The 22145-nt window shown below is 38.7% G+C and overlaps 1 protein-coding gene across 1 annotated transcript in view; it reads right to left on the bottom strand.

Annotated features, from left to right (window-relative positions):
• Nucleotides 1-299: 299 nt before the first annotated feature.
• Cenpi (centromere protein I) overlaps nucleotides 300-22145 on the bottom strand; it is a 59185-nt gene continuing 37339 nt past the window's right edge. The window contains exons 18-21 of the mRNA XM_059250400.1: nucleotides 21437-21485; nucleotides 21089-21307; nucleotides 2066-2107; nucleotides 300-1423 (exon numbers count right to left, since the gene is read on the bottom strand). Coding sequence (XP_059106383.1) covers nucleotides 1274-1423; nucleotides 2066-2107; nucleotides 21089-21307; nucleotides 21437-21485 — 460 coding nt within the window. The 3' untranslated portion in view covers nucleotides 300-1273. The remainder of the gene's footprint in view (nucleotides 1424-2065; nucleotides 2108-21088; nucleotides 21308-21436; nucleotides 21486-22145) is intronic.

Below are 22145 nucleotides of genomic sequence, written 5' to 3'. Positions count from 1 at the left end.
TTAATGAGTAGCTAGTGTCCTTATCTCTTCTGATTAGTTTTGTTTAAAGTATGTTTGCTTCTTGGATCCATTTGCTTGAAATACTTTTTTTCCATTCTTTTACCCTAAGGTGATGTCTGTCATAGGTGGTGAGGTGCATTTTTTGGTTTTTTAATCCAGTCTGTTGGTCTATGTCATTTTATTGGGGAACTGAGACCATTAATATTGAGTTATTAATGAGAAGTGCTGATTAATTCCCTTTATTTTTGTCGTGGTGGTGTGGGAATCCCCCCCCATTGTGACTAACTGTTCTAGGATTCCTTGTGTCTCTTGGGTGTACTCTTCTCTTCAGACGAAGTTTTGCTTCTAGTGCCTTCTATAAAGCTAGATTGGTAAACAGAAATTATTTAAATTTGTTTTTATTGTGGAATGTTTTTCTTTCTCTGGAGATTGGAATTGATAGTTTTGCTGGGTATAGTAGTCTGTGCTGGCATCTGTGGTCTCTTGGAGCTTGTAAACATCTGTCCAGTCCCTTCTGGCTTTCAGAGTCTCCATTAAAAAGTCAGATGTTATTCTCAATGTGAATGTACTAAATGGAAGTTGTTCAGTAGTAGTGAAACAAAATTTACAATGAATTCTCAGCAAAAATAATCTCTGTTATGGATTTTTTAAATCTTCAGAATTACTCCTGAAGGTAAAGCTTAAGTTAGTTTATTTAGGCCTGGAAATTTAAATCTGAATATATACATAAATACATACATACACATATACACTCAAATAATATGATGGTTTCAGGAAATAAAACCAATAAAATCAGAAATTTCTTCATCCTCTATCCTTCCTTCCTACATACATTACTGCCAGTGCAGGCCCAGACAGTTATCAGCTTCTCAGGAATGTGTTACACCCATGTAGCAGCCTATTATAAGTAACTTGGTGCTGCTGGTGTTCACATAAGAAAAACAGAAATGTCCCCAGGATTCCAGACACTGCAGAGTATTCTGCATAACAATGTCTGCAGAGTAACTTTATATTACTCGTTATCTTCTACTAACATAGCAGATAAAAATTCCCACTAGAAAGCAGATGAAGAGATTTTTTTTTTCATTAGTAAATTAAAAATCTGAATACTAAAAAATAAGTTAGTCACACCAAGGTTCTCCTGAGCTATGGACAGAAAGCCAGTCTAAGTACTCCTTGAAGACAGCAGTTGGCTTGTGAAATGGGTATGGAAACTCACATTGAGCTACATGGCCTCTCTAGCAATGAGATTAGTTTAGCATGCCCAGTTTGTTTATGTCAACATTCTTCTAATGTTTACCATTGAGGTTTTGATCTCTGACTGGGATAGAGAAGAACGGTGAATACTACTTTTTATGAAAAGTTTCAAGCCTTGAAAACCTTCTGAAAATAAATAGTCCAAATACCAGTTCCATTTCTTCCCCTGCAGGTACAAAAAAGAAAAAATTACTTAATTGAACATGAATACTTGTTCCCTGCCTCCTTTTCTTTCCCCAGAAAAGTTTACAACATCCTGAATGCATATTGTAAACATCAGCTTAGAAGGGCTAGGTTCATTATTAGAGCTAAGTCACTAAATTAATCCAAGGGATCTAAATATTGCTTTAATTATATTGGCAAAACATTCATCAGAGCAAGTACTGTGAAATGGGTAAGTGCCACCATTCTCATACTCTAGAAACTTAGTATCTAAAATAGATGACACAAAAGATATTATGGCACAGTCTATGCTGTGTACACAGGAGGATTTTCTAGGATAATGAGAACACTGTACACAGTGTTCTTACATCAGGTTCACTTTAGATACACACAACTGTACTATTACATGAGACAGTGGATGATCAGAACAGCAACAGTCAAACTATGAAGAGTTATATCCTAAGACAATGAAAGTCTATGCCAATAAATCTGGATGAAAGTTATTTGACAGCATTATGAAGGCAAACATTTCATTTTCACTTTTTGCAGTCAGTAGAACTAAGACTAAGAAAGAAGTAAAGGCATACAAAATCTCTTGATTAAGCTACATGAAATCCATATCCGTGATGAAAGTAAACGTATTTACCTGAATAGAGCTCAGTTCTACTGTCCTTTCTTCAGGGCTTTCCTTTAAAATGAACACATTAGGTTAGCAAAATCATCACAGAGTAACTATGGTTCTTCACACTCTGATTCATCTTGCTAAGTTCTATTCCTACTCTGGGACTCCTTTTGAATAAGTATTCACAATAACCGCCTGTATTTCTTTCTCCCTAAAAGCACAAATAGGGGAACAATAAAAGCATAGTACACAAGTGAGCACCTAAGTTTAGCTAACCTATGACCTTCTCTTTTTATTTTGTACTTAACTGTTAAAAGTTGTAACGGAGGGTGTTAAAGACTTTTTCCTAAGAAATGTGCTGTTTGAATTGTACCTTAAAGGACAAAGATACACATTTTCTACATTGATCGGCCCCCTTGACCCTTCCTGGATTTCACAGTGGCTCATCTCTGATTTTATTAATTTCAGCCTTTTTTTTTTTTCAGTTAGTTTGGCTAGGGCTTTGTCAATCTTGTTTATCAGTTTAGAGAACCAGTTTTTTTTTGTTTCATTGATTCTATATGTTGTTCTTTTAGTTTCTATTTCATTTATTTCTACCTGAATCTTTATTATTTCTTGCCATTTACTGTGTTTCTAGAAACTTGTGGTGCATCATTAGTTTATTTGAGACCACTGTTTTTAAAAAGTTGTGTTTTCGTTTTGTTGGTTTTTATGTATATGGGTGTTTTGCCTGCATGTATACAAATATACCACATGCATGTCTCTGCTCACAGAGGCTAGAAGAGGGCACTGAGTCCCTGGGAACTGGAGTTACAGATGGCTGTGAGACACCATGTGGCTGCTGGGAACAGAAGCTGGGTTCTCTGCAAAATCAGCAGGTACTCTTAAGCACTAAGTCATCTCTCTAGACTCTACTAGGAATTTTTGAAGTAAGCACTTACAGCTATAAGCTTGCCCTCCAGAAATGCTTAGCTGTATTCCAGAGGTTCTTTTAGATTGTGCTATTTCATTTGATTCTAAGAATTGAAAAAAATTCCTTCCTGATTTCCTCAATACATTCAAAAATGTATTTTTCAGTCTCCAGGTATCTGTATAGTTTCTCTCCATGTTGGTTTCTAGTCTTATTTTAATATACTGTAAGGGATTACTTGAATTTTTGGTATTCAATAACGGCTGCTTTGAAAACTGCATTTACACATGCAGAAGAATAAAATCAGATCTATATCTCTCACCCACCTCAAAAATAAATCCAAAATGAACCACAGACCTCAATGTTAGAAATGAAATTCTGCAATTGCTAGAAAGAAAACACTTCAAGATATAAGCATAGGCAAAATCTTTCTGAAAAGGCTTCCAATAGTACAGGCAATAATCCCAAGAACTGACCAATGGGATTACATGAATTTCAAAAGCACTTGCACAGAAATAGAAACTACCTGCAGACAATCTACAGAATCAGAGAAAATCTCTGCCAGCTAAATTTCAGGTAGGGAGTTAATATCTAAAGGACTGCAAAAATTAAACATCACAAAAACAAATTATCCAATCAACCAATAAGGTAACAAGCTGAACAGAAAGTTCTCAAAAGAAATACAAATGGCTAATAACCATTTTACAAAGTGTTTGACATCCTTAGCCATCAGAAAATGAAAATTAAAACTGCTTTGATATTTCATCTCACCCAAGTCAGAATGGCTATCATTACAAAAACATGGGGCTAGAGATGGCTCAGCACTTAAGAGCACATGCTGCTCTTGCACAGGATTCAGCACACACCTGGTGGCTTACAACCCTTTGTAATTCCAGTTGCAGGGAATCTGACCTCCTTTTATGACCTCGGGGGTACCTCTCATGTGGTGCATATACATAAATGCAGGCAAAACATCCATACACATAAAATAAAAATAAATCATAAATAAAGAAAAAAAGCGATGACAGCAAATGCTGGAGAGGATGTAGGAGACGTGGACCCCTCATTAACTGCTTATTGGAGAGTAAACTGCTGTAGCCACTATGGAAATAAGTATGAGAACACTTGAACATCTGTGTCTATTACTGCACTATTCATAACAGTCAGGAAACAGAAACACCCTTTATATCTGTCCACTGATTAATTGCTAAAAAAATGTGGCACATTCACACAACTGAACTTATTCAGCCATAAAAGAAAAATGAAATCATGACATGTGCAGGAAAACAGATGGAAATCTAAATTAGCATATTGAGCAAAATAATCCAGACTCTGAAAGACAAATACTGTATGTCTTCTCTCCTATGTGGATCCTAGATTCTGTGTACATTTGTGTGCATATGTTCACGTGAAGACCAGCAGAGAACCTCTGGTGTGGTTCCTTCAGCACCCTGTTTTTGAGACAGCATCTCTTCAGTGGCCTGGGGCTTGTCGATTAGAGTAGGCTGGCTGGTCATCCAGTGCCAGTGATGCCCCTGCCTCCCCAGCACTGGCATTACAATACACATGTGGCATTTTTAAGATGTGGGCTCTGAGGATGAAACTCAGGTTCTTCTGTTGCCTTCTAAGCACTTTACAGACTAGACTGAGCCATCTGCCTAACCCCCAAATCCTAGATTTTCATTTGCATCTATGTGTATATGTGTGCAGGAAGGTATAAAACTAGAGAGGGGAGTGTGAGGAAATGGGAGTGTTAAGGAAGGAGGGAGGGAAGGAAAAGAGAGTAACAGAATACATGTGACATGAAGTGGATGGAGGGAAGAGAAGTGAAGGAGCAGGGGAGTTGGAAAGCAGGCTGGGGGTGGAAATCAACACAAAAAGTAGGAAAATGCAATGATGAAGCCTAATACTTTGAATGCTAAGTTTAAAAAAAGTAAAAAATAAAGGAATCTGGTAAAGTAAGCCGTATGTACAGTAGATTCTATAAAACTCTAAATCTTCACTTGGCTTTGGCTATCACCATATTCCCAGACAGAATACTTTTCACTATCCCTAACAGGAAACTCTGCATATTAAACTTGTACAATGCAATACCTTTGCTATCTAGTTTTTGTTTTGTTTTTGAAGTGCTGGGGATCAAATCCAGGGCCCTGTACATGCTAGGCAGGTGCTCTGCCACAGTTACATCTTCACCGCAATGATGCTTTTTCATACTTAGCATTTTTATTTTGTAATCCTGAATCAGTTCTTTCAGATGTAGGCATATTCTTATCATATAACATTTTTATAAACACATGTTAGTAAGTATTTGCAAACTGGCAAAAGCGTGTGTGTCTGTGTGTGTGTGTGTGTGTGTGTGTGTGTGTCTGTGTGTGTGTGTCTGTGTGTGTGTGTGTGTCATAGTGCTGGTAACAAAGCATTTAAAAGATCTAAAAGCTATTGATGACAGCATCCCAATTATGTAAAGGTAATGATTACCGACCTGACATAGCTACATACTCCACACCTATGGATAATCAACCTAGAATCAAAACTATTTGGGGAAAACAGAGAAAATTTCAAAAGTCACAACCTGAATGTGCTGTGTGTTGAGCAGTCTGCTGAGTCCGTTTGGATGGAATGATATGCTGGTATGCCCTGCTGTGGCCCCCCACAGCACTGTTTGTTTAGTGTTGTTCATCTGGCACTTATGTACTATTAAAAAGCACAATGGCACTGTGTATTCTAAACACACAGACTGTTTTTCTTATCATTTCTCCCTAAACTATCTAGTGTAACGACTCTTTACACAGAATTTACTCTCTACTGGTATTTAATAAGTAATTAAGGAACAGTTAGTTAAGTAATTACAATAAAAGTATAACATAAGTATACTCTACTGCATAAGCAATTTAGAGATGACTTAAACTACAGACAGTTTCTAACTTAATGATGGTTCAAATTAAGGTATTTCAACTTTATCATGAACCCAATGGGACAAAATCTCACCCTAAGTCAAGGAGCATCTGTACAGATGAGGAGGTGTATAAGTCATATGCACATACTACATCTCTTGATGAGACTTCAGCATCCACGGATCTCGTCACCTGAAAGGGTTTCCTAGAGCCATTCCTCTGACAATATCAAGGGTCAAACAGATTTTTGGTTCCTACTTCAGGCAAGTTCAGAATGTGTATGTTTTGCTGTTTCTCATCTTCTCCATTTTGTTTTTGAGGATTAAAACAGCGTCTCCAGAAAATTTTTGTCAAGCTACTGTGATCATCAAGTGTGATGGTAGCCTGCCTGTTGTGGAATATTAGTTGAAGATGTGTTACATCTGTTTATGCTATGGAACATTTGTTTAATGATGCAAAGATGTGTTGTATTCTTTTATGTTACATTTGTTTAACTCTGTGAAGCTGTGTTACTTTGTCTGTCTAAAACACCTGATTGGTCTAATAAAGAGCTGAATGGCCAATAGCAAGGCAGAATAAAGGATAGGTGGGGCTGGCAGACAGAAAGAATAAATACGAGGAGAAATCTGGGAAGAGAAGATAAAGGAACTAGAAAAGGAGAGGAGGACATCAGGGGCCAGCCACCCAGCTACACAGCAAGCCATGGAGTAAGAAGTAAAGAGAGGTATACAGAAATAGAAAAAGGTAAAAGCCCAGAGGCAAAAGGTAGATGCTATAATTTAAGAAAAGCTGACTAGAAACAAGCCAAGCTAAGGCCAGGTATTTGTAAGAAAGAATAAGCCTTCATGTGTGATTTACTTGGGAGCTGGGTGGCGGGCCCCTCAAACAGTAAGAGTAAATAAAACCAACTATACCTCCTTGTGCATGCTCTAACAGCAAAGAACAATTACTTCATAGTTACCTGGCTGTAAATGATCACAAGCTGTATTCTGATTTCTGATATACATGGAAGTGATCAAATGTGGTTTGGAAAATGATGAAATATAGAACATGCTGATTAACTCCATATTATATTTATTTCTCTAATTACCAACCTTTCTTCCTATGCTCCAAGCCCCATTTCAAACTGTCTTCCTAATATTTTGGTCCTAAGTGTCTATAGTCACCTCAAAATTAAGTAAGGTCAGAACGCAGTCTCAACTTGTCCTCCCCCATAAACAAGACAACACCTTCAGGTCTTTCATAAGAATTCCTCTTACTAATAAATGGAATCGCATCAACTCAAACAAAAGTCCTTGTCTCCTTCCTACCATCAAACTATCATCAACAGTCCTGCCTTCTCTAAACACGTCAAAGCAGTCCATGTCTATTAGTCTGTCGGAACCACCTGTACAAAAATCACTATCAGGATCTCATCTAGACTTCAGCAATGCCCTGCTTGCTGTCCCTACTTCTATTCAGCCCTCCTCTTCTAAACAGCCCTCCACAAGAAACCAGGCATCACCATTAAACACTGACTCAGACTGTATTACAACCATGCTGGAAATCCTTCCCACTCCTATTACACTCTTGAGCAGACCTGTATGACAAATGTCACCTGTGTCTTTTCATACTTTTTAAGGCCCTGTCTCAAAACAACAATGTTTTTTTTATTTTCTATACACATTCAAAATATACCCAAGACAGTCCAGCAAGATGGCTTAACGGGTAAAAGTGCTTCCTACTAAGCCTGATGACTTCAGTTCAATTCCTGGAACCCACAGAACGAAAGGAGAGAACTGACTGCTACAATCTGTCCTCTGACCTCCACATGAATGTCATGGCATATGTGAACCCCCTGCCACACACATAAATAAATGTAAAATTTTTAATGAAAATATTTACAAGGGTTAAGACTTTCAATGCTGAGAATCTCATTGATTTAAGGCTCTTACAACTGAATATATCAATAAGGAAATTTTAAAATTAAATCATACCAATGATTTATACAATGGCAAACACCAAAAAGAATAAAACAGACTTTTATGTACTAAGGTGGAACAAAAGCCATGTTGGATATAGACAGAATATCAAAATACTTTAAAATAGACTATTAGGGACCAAAAATTGTCTTGAGGGAATATCCTATGCACCAATATGTTTAACTGCATCTCTGGTCCCAGCCACTAGATGTCAGTATGCCTACTCTCCAGCTGGTGGAAACCAAAATTGCTTCCCAGACTCTATAAACCCAGTTGAGGAGGGTCTTTGGCTTTCAAGTACTGAGAAGCAATGACTCCAATGAAAAGTTTTCGAAATATCCCTGAATTATGATGCAGATTAATCAATACACAATAATAATCACTACTATCTGAGCAATTATTATATGCCAAACATACTGAGATTCACATACGTCATGAAATGTACTGTTTACAACATAATTAGGTAGATATTATCATTCCTATTTAACAGGTAAGGGGAGCTGGGTATGGCAGTACTTATCCTTAATTCCAGAACTCAGGAGACTGATGTACGAGGGTTAAGAGTTTGAGGCTAGACCGGGCTATTCAAGGAAAACCTGTCTCAAAACAAAACAAAATCTAGACAAGGTAACTGAAGCCCATAAACTTAAAAAAAAACTGTCCAAGATTGAAGTTATTAAACAAAGGCACAGAATTTGAGCCATGTAATGATTTTCAATGTTTTGGTTTGTTTGTTTTGAGGAAGGGTCTCAACATTTATTCAGAAATACCTATTATGTGGACACAATGGTGCATACCTGTAATCTAAGTACCTGGGAGGCTGAGGCAGGAGAATTCTGTTTAGGCCCATTTGGACTACATAGGAAGTCTCTAAAATAAATAAATAAATAAATAGATAGATAGATAAGTAAATAAATAAACGGATAATAAATAAATAAAAACTAAAACCTTAAAAAACGAATAACCAAAGAATTTTTATTAAACCTCAATTAGAACAGCAAGGATCTGAGACACTGGACCCCATGACCTGCTCCTTCCTGGATAGCACGGTTAAGGGTTCGAGGCTTCCATTCTCCACCAAGATCTCATGCAAAGCAGAAAGGCTACATTCCAGCTGTAACCATCTAAGAATACCAGAATGCTCACCTTTGTCCCAGCATGCTCATTAGGCAGACATTCCATGCCTGCTGGGGTATACCAAAAACTAGAAGGTTCTATCTTGCCCCATGCCTAATAAAGTGGCTCAGAGAGTTTTCGATGGAAGTAAGCAGTTATAGAGAGGTAATATACACTAGAGTTTTATTCATCCATACAGAATGAAATTATATTATTTGCAAGAAAATGGATGGAATTAGAGATCATCATGTTAAACAAAACAAGCCAGATTCAGAAAGACTAATATACATTTTCTCTCATATGGAGAATATATATTTTAAAACTTTTACATAGCCAATGTGACAGTGTAGACTTATAATTCCAGTATCTGGAAGTTGGAGACACGAGGATAAGGATTCCAAGATCATCCTCAGTCAGATAGCAAGTTTGAGGCCAGCATGAGCTACATGAGAGCTGGGGCAGGGTGGAGAGGAGAATGAGAATGGATTATATACACACTTGAAAGCAGAAGGGGACTGTTTGGGAAGAGGAACAGGAGAGGGGGAAACAAAAGGGTAATGGGAAGCTAATATGAACGAAGTTCATGGTATACATATCGGAAAATGTCATCATGAAATTCGTAAGTTTGTACACTGGATATACATTCTAAAACTGAACTAGAATAGGGCTGAACAGTTGGCTCAGTATTTAAGAGCACTAGCTGCTCTTCCAGAGAATCTGAGTTCATTTTTTTTTTTCGGTTTTTCGAGACAGGGTTTCTCTGCATAGTTTTGGATCTCGTTCTGTAGACCAGGCTGGCCTCAAACTCAGAGATCTACCTGGCTCTGCCTCCTGAGTGCTGGGATTAAAGGCGTGCACCACCACTGCCTGGCCTGAGTTCAATTTCTAGCACCTACATGGTGGCTCACAACCATCTATATAACTCCAGCCCCAAGGGAGCCAATGCCATCTTTTGGCCTCCATGGCACCAGGGCATTCACATAGTACATGGATACATATGCAAGCAAAACACGCATACACATAAAATAAAATAAAAATGACCTAAAATAAAATACAAATGAGCCAGGCATGGTGGCACATACCTTTAATCCCAATACTGAGAAGGTAGAGACAAGGGGATCTCTCTGAGTTCAAGGCTAGCCTAGTCTACACAGTGAATTGCAGGACAGCCAGAGCTACACAGTGAGACCTTGTCTAAAAGATAATTAATTAATTAACTAATTAAATGACCTGCAAAGTTCACCTCAAAGGAACTAAGTTTACTTGGAACAGTGTGAGAATGTTAAGCATAATGGTGTTCTGCAAAATAGAAGCTTCTCTTAGCTAAGAGCAAGAAAGGAAACCACAGGTCAGCTAGTTCCTAGGGGGCAATAGGCAACTAAGAGCGCTCCTAGGGCAAGAACAACTCTCCAAGACTGGCCTAAAAACCATCTAGCCTGGGAGCTACAATGATGACCAGCCTGCCAACTGGTACAACAGTGGCACAGTGTTACAGGAACAGCCAACTCTTTCTGGCTTAGATCTAAGACATGCTCCATAGGACAGAACCCCCGCCTGGTACCATTAACTGCTCAAGAACTAGTGGCTATGTGATGGTTACCATCACATTGGAAGTTTAGACTTAACTTACTATGCTTGAGAGATCAAAAAGCAAAAATCCCTCTAACAAGTGGCCCCTAGCTTATACAGGCTAAACCCTGTCAGCCCACTTCCCTTTATTCCCAGATGCTGAAGGCTCTGTGTCTGTGTGTGTGTGTGTGTGTGTGTGTGTGTGTGTGTGTGTGTGTGTGTATGTTTGGTTTGGTTGGGTTTTTTTTGGGGGGTAGGGTGGGAGTCCTTTTATTCTCCTCTCATATATTACATCTGAACCACAGTTTCCCCTTCCTCCCCAACACCTCCCCTCTCCCCCAGATCCCCTCCTCCTCCGTTTCCCTTCAGAAAAGAGCAGGCCTCCCAGAGATATCAACTGAACATAGCATGGCAAGCTAAAAATTATTGGGCTTGTAAAATTAGCTGTTCTTGCAAGATAGGTCATCAGACTACCTGCTATTTCTGCTTGTATAATCAAACTTGATTACTCTGCTCAAAAAGATGACTAGGTCAACTGCAAGACATATGTTAAAATAAGACCCTGCCTACACATAGAATACATGTAATCTTGTGTGTTTTGCCTTTATAAGGCCTGGGCTAATATGGCTAGGAGCTGCATCTTGAGAGTGCTCTCTGTTGCTGTCCTGATGCCATGATCTAATGCCAGTATTTAATAAAGCCTCTTCTTATTAAAATTTATTCATGGTCATGGTGAATCTCTAAGTGATCCCAGACCCATAAGAGCTAGAGAGGTCATATGCCCTAGGAGAGAACTTACCACTATTATTATGATAAGTGGACACAGTATTAAGCTGATTCCTAATGGTTTATCACTATACCCATTGATAAGTGCATCTCTCAACCTTCATCAAAGAGGCTCCTTTTTACAGTAGATGGCAGTGATTAATAGAGAGACTGACAACTAGTCAATATGCAAAGGATAAGAGACTACAGAGCAGGATATCTGTATACAACCCCTCCTCCCAAGGATTAGGGATCACTGAAGAAGAGAGGATAGAAAGACTATAAGGGCCAGAGGCAGTATGATGAAATAGTGTTTTCTGGACACAACAGGTAATCACATATATGAACTCACAGCAGTTAATACAGTTCACAGACTTGTCCAAGATCAAGCTACACAAAATCCTAGTATAGAGCAGGGAGGTGGTTATGAAGTCCTACCACTCACTGAAGAGCTATTAGAGAGCTATTAGCAGTGATAGTTGTTGGGTGAAGGAAGAGTTGATTTTCTTCAGGGATGCAGGACATGAGAGGCTACCAACTCATGCTTCAGTAGATGCTCTTCAACCCATGGACTTATAGACGGCACTAAGTAGATTCAGTAGTGATTTAAGAAAACAGAGCTCATGATGTTAGGACAGAAAAGGAGTAAGAAGGATGACGAAGGAGATAGGTTTGTTCGAAACAATACATTATATATATGTAAATTCCCAAATAACAAAAAAGAATATATGCATTTCCAAATGATAATTATATTTTTTTCTTTTTTCGTTTTGTTTCTTTTTAGTTTTCAAGACAGGATTTCTCTGTGTAGCCCTGGATGTCCTGGAACTTGTCCTGTAGACCAGGCTGGCCTCAAACTCTCGAACTAGGCCTGCCTCTGCCTCCCTAGTGCTGGGATTAAAGGTGTGCACCACCACCTCCCAGCTGTATTTTCATTTTTAAAAAGCAGCAACTTAAAACTAAATTCTTACTTGTATATTAATTAAACTCATACATAAACAATAATATAGTGAATAATATCCAAAGAACAGAATTATAAGAAATGAGTTTACAATGAAAAAGAATTTCAGAACATATATGCACATATCCTGTATATATTTGTAATCAACTGAGAAGTGAATTTTCGCATATCTTACTATTAGCAAATGCACAATTTTTATTGCTGTTGTTTTGGAACATGGTTTTTCTATGTAACCCTGGTTGTCCAGGAAACCACTATATAGACTAGGCTAGCCTTGAACTCAGTGACACACCATCTGCTTCTGCCTGCTAAGTGCTGGTTCAGCATGCCTGGCAAATACACAATTTTTAAAACATCATGTATAGACCTAAGGAAAGAATTTCATTTGGATCAGTATCTAATTTGATGAAATCCATCTCAAAAGAACTTTTAAACTTCAGATTTATTAACTATCTCCTTTAATAATTAAAATGAAGTAAAAATTCAGCAAATTTGGGGCTGGAGAAATGGCTCAGTGGTTATGAGCACTGGCTGCTCTTCCAAAAGACCCAGGTTCAATTCCTAGCACTGCTCACATAGCAGGTCACAACTGTCTGTAACCCCAGTCCCAAGGGATTCAACTCCCTCTTCTAGCCTCTTAGGGCATCAGTCATACATGCAGATATACATTCAGGCAAAACACTCGTATACATAAACATAAATTAAATTTAAAAAATATATTTAAATGCACCCAATTTTAAGCAATGGGACATTATGTTGATAGACTTTTCCATTAAAGAAGTATGACTTAGAGCCAAGCGGTGGTGGCACGCACCTTTAATCCCAGCACTCGGGAGGCAGAGGTAGGCAGATTTCTGTGAGTTCGAGGCGAGCCTGGTCTACAGAGCAAGTTCCAGGACAGCCAGGGCTGTTACACAGAGAAACTCTGTCTCAAAAAACAAGAAAAAAAAGTATGACTTAATATCAGAAAATTTTTTTCAATGAGGAGAGACCCCAATCACAAAGTCAGGAAATAAGTTCATATAGAACATACTAGATACAGCCCAGAGTTAAAGGAAGTGTTAATTTGTTTGTTTGTTTAATGAGTTATAATTTCTAAACTATACATTTACTGCTATAACTCTATTATATAAATTATTTATGTAAATCATTCTGTTTTTAACTTAATAATTAACCTCTTCTCTTTTGGGCAACATAACTTTTTAAAAGAACAAATGAATTTACAAACGCCCATAACAAGATGACTTCACTACCAACTATGTAAAGACTACCAACTCTTCATCGAGTTGTTCAAAAATATGAAAGGAAAGAACATTTGCAAACTTATTCTCTGAGCTCAGTGTTTCCCTGAAATCGAAACCAGACAATGATACCACAAGGAAAAACCAACATACCTTATGACTATACACACAAAATTACATATATTACTAGCAAAATCTGGCAACACGTAGGGCTTGTTCTCCATGACAGAGGAATTTTTTTCTGGGCATGCACACTTAAACATCAACTAATGTAATATACCATAATAATACAACAGAGGAGTGGCTGGACTGTTTACTCTGTTGTTTAGAGCCCAGGCTGCTCTTTTAGAGGACCCAGGCATGATTCCCAATACTCACATGGTGGCTCACAACTGTCTGTAACTCCAGTCTCCCCTCTCTTGGGGGGTCTGACACCCTCTTCTGACCTCTATACATACTACACAAATGTGGTTCATAGATATACATGCAAGCAAAACACCAATACATATAAAAATAGCTAAACTTCAAAAATACGACAGAAAACAAAAGAAAGTCATATGATCACACTTATAGACACAGGAGAAAAAAATTACACAAAACCCAACACTCATTCATTCAACAAGCATTCCACATTCAACAACTAGAAATAGAAGGGAGGTCCCTCGGCCTGAAAGGGACCCACATACAAACCTAACCATCCTATCCTGGTAAGAAAGGAAATGTTCTGGCTCTCATCAAGCAGCCAGTTTTTCTCCCACACTGTTTCTAAAGTTTCCATATCCTATGGAATCCATTAAAAGGCATGTCTAGCCAGGCGGTGGTGGCGCACGCCTTTAATCCCAGCACTCGGGAGGCAGAGACAGGCGGATCTCTGTGAGTTCGAGGCCAGCCTGGGCTACCAAGTGAGTTCCAGGAAAGGCGCAAAGCTACACAGAGAAACCCTGTCTCGAAAAACCAAAAAAAAAAAAAAACCCAAAAAAAGGCATGTCTAATAAACCATCTCAACAAGGCTGTAGAATACATAAAATCAATATACATAAATCAACTTCATTTCAATTGCATTTCTATTTAGTAGTAATGAATAATCTGAAGATAAATGCCAGTTACCGTAACATCAGAAAAATAACTTATAAATAAACTTAGCAAAAGATGTAGAAAACTTTTACTGTGAAAACTTTAAACCAAGCATAATGGCACATTCCTGTAATCCCAGCATTCAGGGGGCAGAGGCTGGATGATTGGTTCAAGTTTGACAAAAGTCAGGCAGTATACACAGTGAGCTCTGAGCCACATATACAGCAAGACTGTCTCAACGAAACAAAACAAAGCCTACAAAACTTCGCAGAATAAACTAAAGGAGACCTGAAGAAATGGAATGGTATATGATGGCCTTAATACATACGTTATGGTCACAATACCACTCAAATTGATCTCCAGAATCAAAGTATTACCTACCAAAATCCGAGTAGGATTATTTATAGACACTGAAAATAGCATGGCAGGTGGTACTTGCCTTTAAGCCTAGCACCTGGGAGGCAGAGGCAAGTGATTTTGAGCCAGCCTGACCTACATGGTGAGTTCCAGGCTAGCCAGAACTATATGGTAAGGCTGTTTACAAAGAAAAGAAGGAAAAAAAAAGAAGCCAACAAACTGAAATTCATACAGAATTTCAAGAAACTCATAACAACAGACAATGAGGAAATCCAGAGAATCATCAGGTCATAATTCAAAAACCTGTACTCCACAAAATTGGAAAATCTGAAAGAAATGGACAATTTTCTGGATAGGTACCCCATACCAAAGTTAAATCAAGACCAGATAAACTATTTAAATAGACCAATAACCCCTAAGGAAATAGAAATGGTCATTAAAAGTCTCCCAACCAAAAAAAGCCCAGGACCAGATTGTTTCAACAGAGAATTCTACCAGATCTTCAAAGAAGAGTTAATACCAATACTCTTTAAATTGTTCCACACCATAGAAACAGAAGGAACATTACCAAATTCTTTTTATGAGGCTACAGTTACCCTGATACCCAAACCACACAAAGATGCAACAAAGAAAGAGAATTACAGACCAATCTCCCTCATGAACATTGATACAAAAATACTCAATAAAATACTGGCTAACCGAATCCAGGAACACATCAAAAAAATTATCCACCATGACCAAGTAGGCTTTATCCCAGGGATGCAAGGGTGGTTCAACATACGAAAGTCCATCAATGTAATACACCATATAAACAAACTGAAAGAAAAAAATCACATGATCATCTCATTGGATGCTGAAAAAGCCTTTGACAAAATCCAACACCCTTCATGATAAAGGTCTTGGAGAGATCAGGAATACAGGGAACATACCTAAACATAATAAAGGCAATTTACAGCAAGCCAACAGCCAACATTAAATTAAATGGAGAGAAACTCAAAGCGATTCCACTAAAATCAGGAACTTGACAAGGCTGTCCACTCTCCCCATACTTATTCAATACAGTACTTGAAGTTCTAGCCAGAGCAATAAGATAACATAAGGAGATTAAGGGGATACAAATTGGAAAGGAAGAAGTCAAACTTTCATTATTTGCAGATGACATGATAGTATACATAAGTGACCCCAAAAATTCTACCAGGGAATTCCTACAGCTGATAAACTCCTTCAGTAAGGTGGCAGGATACAAGATTAACTCAAAAAAATCAGTAGCCCTCCTATATACAAATGAAAAAGGGGCTGAGAAAGAAATCAGAGAAACAACACCCTTTATAATAGCCACAAACAATATAAAATACCTTGGGGTAACTCTAAGCAAGTGAAAGACCTGTACGATAAGACCTTTAAGTCTCTGAAAAAAGAAATCGAAGAAGATATCAGAAAATGGAAAGATCTCCCATGCTCATGGATAGGTAGAATCAATATAGTAAAAATGGCAATCTTACCAAAAGCAATATACAGATTCAATGCAATCCCCATCAAAATCCCAACACAATTCTTCACAGACTTGGAAAGAACAATACTTAACTTTATATGGAAAAACAAAAAACCTAGGATAGCTAAAAGAATCCTGTATAATAAAGCAACCTCTGGAGGCATCATGATCTCTGACTTCAAGCTCTACTATAGAGCTATATTAATAAAAACAGCTTGGTACTGGCATAAAAACTGACATGTGGACCAATGGAATCAAATTGAAGACCCTGACATTAATCCACACACCTATGAACATATGATTTTTGACAAAGAAGCCAAAACTGTACCATGGAAAAAAGAAAGCACCTTCAACAAATGGTGCTAGCATAACTGGATGTCAACATGCAGAAGATTGCAAATAGATCCATATCTGTCACCACGCGCAAAACTCAAGTTCAAGTGGATCAAAGACCTCAACATAAATCCAGTTACACTGAACTTGATTGAAGAGAAAGTAGGAAGTAGTCTTGAACGCATTGGCACAGGAGACCACTTCCTAAGTATATTACCAGTAGCACAGACACTGGGAGCGACAATTAATAAATGGGACCTCCTGAAACTGAGAAGCTTTTGTAGAGCAAAGGACACGGTCAATAAGACCAAACGACAGCCTACAGAATGGGAAAAGATCTTCACCAACACCACATCTGATAGAGGGCTGATCTACAAAATATATACAGAACTCAAAAAGCTAGACATCAAAATACTGAACAATCCAATTAAAAAATGGGCTACAGAGTTTAACAGAGAAGTCTCAACAGAAGAATCTCAAATGGCTGAAAGGCATTTAAGGAATTGCTCAACATCCTTAGTCATCAGGGAAACGCAAATCAAAACGACTCTGAGATACCATCTTACACCTGTCAGAATGGCTAAGACCAAAAACACTGAAGACAGCTTATGTTGGAGAGGATGTGGAGCAAGAGGAACTCTCCTCCACTGTAGGTGGAAATGCAAGCTTGTACAACCACTCTGGAAATCAGTATGGCAGTTTCTCAGAAAATTGGGAATCAATCTTCCTCAAGACCCAGTTATACCACTCTTGGGCATATACCCAAGGAATGCTCAATCTTACCACAAGGACACATGCTCAACTATGTTCATAGCAGCATTATTTGTAATAGCAAGAACCTGGAAATAACCTAGATGACCCTCAACTGAAGAATGGATAAAGAAAATATGGCACATATACACAATGGAGTACTACTCAGCAGTAAAAAAACAATGATATCATGAAATTTGCAGGCAAACGGATGGAACTAGAAAATATTATCTTGAGTGAGGTAACCCAGACTCAGAAGGACAAACATAGTATGTACTCACTCATAAGTGGATACTAAATGTGAGGGAAGGGATGGCCAGACTGCAACCCACAACTCCAGAGAGGCTAGCTAACAGGGAAAGACCCTAGGAGGGATACATGTATGACCCTGTAAAGGAGAAGTGGATGAAATCTACATGGAGTGGACTGGGGGTGGGGGTGGGGGGTGGCAGAGGGCGAGGAGTGGGGAATGAGAACATAGGGAAATGGCAGGGTCGAGCTGGAACAGGGACAGAGTGGGAGGGCAGGGAGGAAGATACCATGATAGATGAGGACATCATGGGAATAGGAAGAGGCAGGGTGCTGGGGAGGCTCTCAGGAATCCACAAGGTTGACCCCACCTTGGTCTGCTGGCAGTGGTCCAGAGGGTGCCTGGACCGGTCTACTCTAGTGACCAGCCTAGCAAATAACCTAGCTGTCATCATAGAGCCTTTGTCCAGTGACAGATGGAGGCAGATACAGAGATCAACGGCCAGGCACCAGGCTGAACTCCGGGAATCCAATTGATGAGAGGAGAGATACTGCAGGCGAGGGACGTCAAGATCATGATGGGAGGACTGCAGAGATGACCGGCCACACTAGTGGAAGCCCATGAACTGTGGACTGGTGGCTGTGGAGCCCCCATGGGACTGGACTAGGCCCTCTGGATACAGAAGACGGTTGTTTGGCTCGAACTGTTTGGGGGGCACCCAGGAAGGGGGATCAGGATCTGTCCCTGGTCTATGGGCAGGCTTCTGGAGCCCGATGCCTGTGGTGTGACACCTTGCACAGCCTTGGTGTGTGGGAAGGGGCTTGGATCTGCCTAGGCTCAGTGTGCCGGGATCTGCTGACTCCCCATGGGAGACCTCGATTTGGGGGACGTGGGGATGCGGGGTGGCTTGGGAAAGAGGGCTGGGGGGTGGGAGGAGGGAGGAGGGAGGATCTGTGGATAGTATGTGGAATGAGTAGAAAATTTCTTAATAGAGAAAAAAACAAAAACAAAACGAAACAAATATATAAACATGTGCAGTATTAATTTTCAAATAAGTAAATAAATAAATAAATATCCTAAAGGAATATTAAAAAATAATGTTTTATATATATACACACACACACACACACACACACACACACACACACACACAAACTGGCTTCAAAATTAAAAAGTGGTGTACTTTAAAAGACACTAACAAAACAGGACAGGACCAGAAAAATGACTCAGAAGTAAAAACATATGTCCCAAATCTTGATGACCTAAGTTCAATCCTTAGAACTCACATGATAGAAATAATTGATTCCTGTAAATTGTCCTCTGACCTCCATGCACATGCCCTGGCACATGTGCCTCCCTGCTCTGACAAAACATACAATGAATAAATAAATATGAAAAGTAAAAGGCAATCTAAAGACTAGGAGAAAACTTTCGGCAATCATATAGCTAAAGGACATATATCTAGAATATAGAAAGAACTTCTACAACTCAATAATAAAAAAGCAAATATTCAGCGGGGCTGTGGTGGTGCACGCCTTTAATCCCAGCACTCGGGAGGCAGAGCCAGGTGGATCTCTGTGAGTTTGAGGCCAGCCTGGCCTACAAAGTGAGTTCCAGGAAAGGCGCAAAACTACACAGAAAAATCCTGTCTCGAAAAACCAAAAAAAAAAAAACACAAATATTTCACTTTAAAATGAGCAAAGGAAAGCAAACAAATAAACAAGAAATGGAAAAAAAATGAGGAAAGGTACCAGTGTGGTGACCCACACCTGTAATCCCAGATTCTAGAGGCTAAAGCAGGAGAGTCATGGCAACATGAGACATCGGCCTGAGCTACCTCGTGAGTTCTAACCAAACTAGAGCAGTATAGTGAGACTCTGTCTCAAGACAAACAATGGAAAAAGGGCTGGGAGTGTAGCTCAGTTGGTACAGTACTTGCCTAGTATTCATGAAGCCCTGGGTTTGATTCCCTTGACCATATAATCCAGACATGTTTGGCACATGCATGTAATCCCAGCACTTGGGAGGTAGAGGCAGGAAGATCAGAAGTTCAAGATCACCTTCAGCTACATGACAGGTCTGAGGGTAGCCAGAGATACCTAAGATTCACTTCTCACACTCACACAGAAAAAAGAACAAAAGGTCTGAATATTTTTTACAAAAAAATATAGAGGTAGCCAGTAAGTGTGAAAAATGGCAAACATCCAGGTCTCATGGCAAGGCAAATCAGTATCACAATTCAGTATTATCTCATACCCTTTAGTATAGCCAAAAATAAAAATACAGATAATAAACATCAAGAAATATGTGAAGATGATTAAAAATACAGATAATAAACATCAAGAAATATGTGAAGATGGAATCCTCATATTGTCTTTTGCTTTTGTCCTTCCTTCCTTCCTTCCTTCCTTCCTTCCTTCCTTCCTTCCTTCCTTCAACAGCATCTCACTGTGTGTCCCAGGCTAGTCTCAAATTTATAATTTTCCTAACCCCTAACCTTGACCTCCCATGTGCACTAAACCAAGCCTGTTTTGGTGTTTGCTTTTGTTTGGGGTTTTGGTTTTGAGTAAAACCAGCTTGGAACTCTTGATCTTCCTGCCTCAGCCATGAACATCCTTGTTTATGCTAAGCTATTTATTGACAGCCTCCCAACTACACACTGAACTCTAAGAGCAATATCCAGATGAGTCTTGATCATTACATGTGTATCTGAGATATCTAGTCAATGACTATTTCTCTAACTGTGCTGTTTTCACTGTTTGAGTTTTCAATGTTCTATTTTAAGAGACTTGTGAATCCAAATTCTTTCCAATTTCTGTAATTCTAACACTGTATCATCAATGCATTTGATATACACACTTTATGAATGGCCCCCAAGTCACTAATAAGGTTAAAAATGGTAATCTTGCCAATGACCTAAGAAGACACACACACCTCTGCCACGCCCACATATCAGTACATTGAACCAGCAGGCTTCATTGAAGAGTCAAAAGCCAACATTGCCTAGCTTTCACTTTCAATCTTAGGAGGGATATCCAGGAACTTCTACCTCTATGAAGCCTTTCCTTACCTGGCACCACCTCACCTCACCTCAAGCAGAACTGAATTATTTATCTATCTTTCTTACAATTGTACCTTCCCTCACTTGACTGCACAATATCATAGTAATTTGTTAACAATTCTGTCTCTGTAACAAAGCCAAGCTCTCTTAGAGAATAGATTCTTTAAGTTCCTTAAAGCCTAGAACAATCATCAAAATTCTGTTAGCACTAAAAAAATCCAAACATGCCTTGCAATTCAGATATAGCAGTTCCTATTTTCACAGTCAGTGTTACCACATGAAATCTAAAGACGCTTTAAACACACTTACTTACCTGTAGCAAAAAGGAAGCTGCGTAGCTCAACAGGGCGGGATGGTGGACTAAATTTAGGCTGTTTTTATACTCAGTTTCTCCAGTATTTTCTAAGATTTGGGGATCAATGTACACTCCTTTTTCAAATGGTTTGGAAATCCATAAGCAATGAACCATAACTGTCAAATAGTAATTAAATTCTTGACAGATCTTGTTGCTGAGATTGAACTCTGATTTTGCCTAATGGGAAAGAAATAAAATAGTCATTAACATCTATTATTCCTTTCCTTTTTATTCTTAACAGGTCCCATATATCTATACTCGGTTATTTATAAAAATGGTGATTTAACACAGACTTAGCCTTCATACCTTCTTTAAAAAGTTGTTTTTCTTTGCAGCTGTCAAATTATTGCGATACCTAATAATAAAAGCAAATATAACAAAGTATTTAAAATGTGACTGGATGTAATGCTTCTGAACGTAAAATAAAAATTTTAAAATACATGTCTTAGGGCTAGAGAGATGGTTCTACTGGTAAAATACCTGGCACAGAAGCACAAGTCCCTGACATTGGATCTAACACTTATGTAAAAACCAGGTTTGGTTGCACGTGTCCCTGACCCTAGGCTATGGGGCTTGGGAAAAATAAACAGATGCAAGCAGGTCTCTGGAGCTCTCCAGCTAGCCACTGTAGGCAGTAAGTGAGCGCTTGGTTCGGTCAGAAAACCTGTCTCAAAAAATAAAGAGCAAAGCAATAGTGGAAGACACCTGACATTGACCTCTGACCTCCACATCAATATTCATGAAAGTATACACACACAATCATGCATACATACACAAGTACAATTTAAAGTAAATAAATGCAAATGTGTGCAAATACAAATATCTAGTTATCTAGTTAAGGATTTTATACTTTTATGGTACATTTTCCACAAAGAGTTTTTAAAGTTAGGGTTTACAGGTAGAGTTCAGTATTAGACTACTTGTGTAGCATGCATGAGGCCTTGAATTCAATACTGAGTGCTACAAAAAAATAAATAGATAAAAATACAATCAATAGTTGGAGGATGACAAGATA

The sequence above is a fragment of the Peromyscus eremicus genome, chromosome X, assembly GCF_949786415.1.
Source record: "Peromyscus eremicus chromosome X, PerEre_H2_v1, whole genome shotgun sequence".
NCBI lineage: Eukaryota > Metazoa > Chordata > Mammalia > Rodentia > Cricetidae > Peromyscus > Peromyscus eremicus.
The sequence above is the reverse complement of the archived record's forward strand: the minus strand, read 5'-3'. Positions and strand labels throughout refer to the sequence as shown.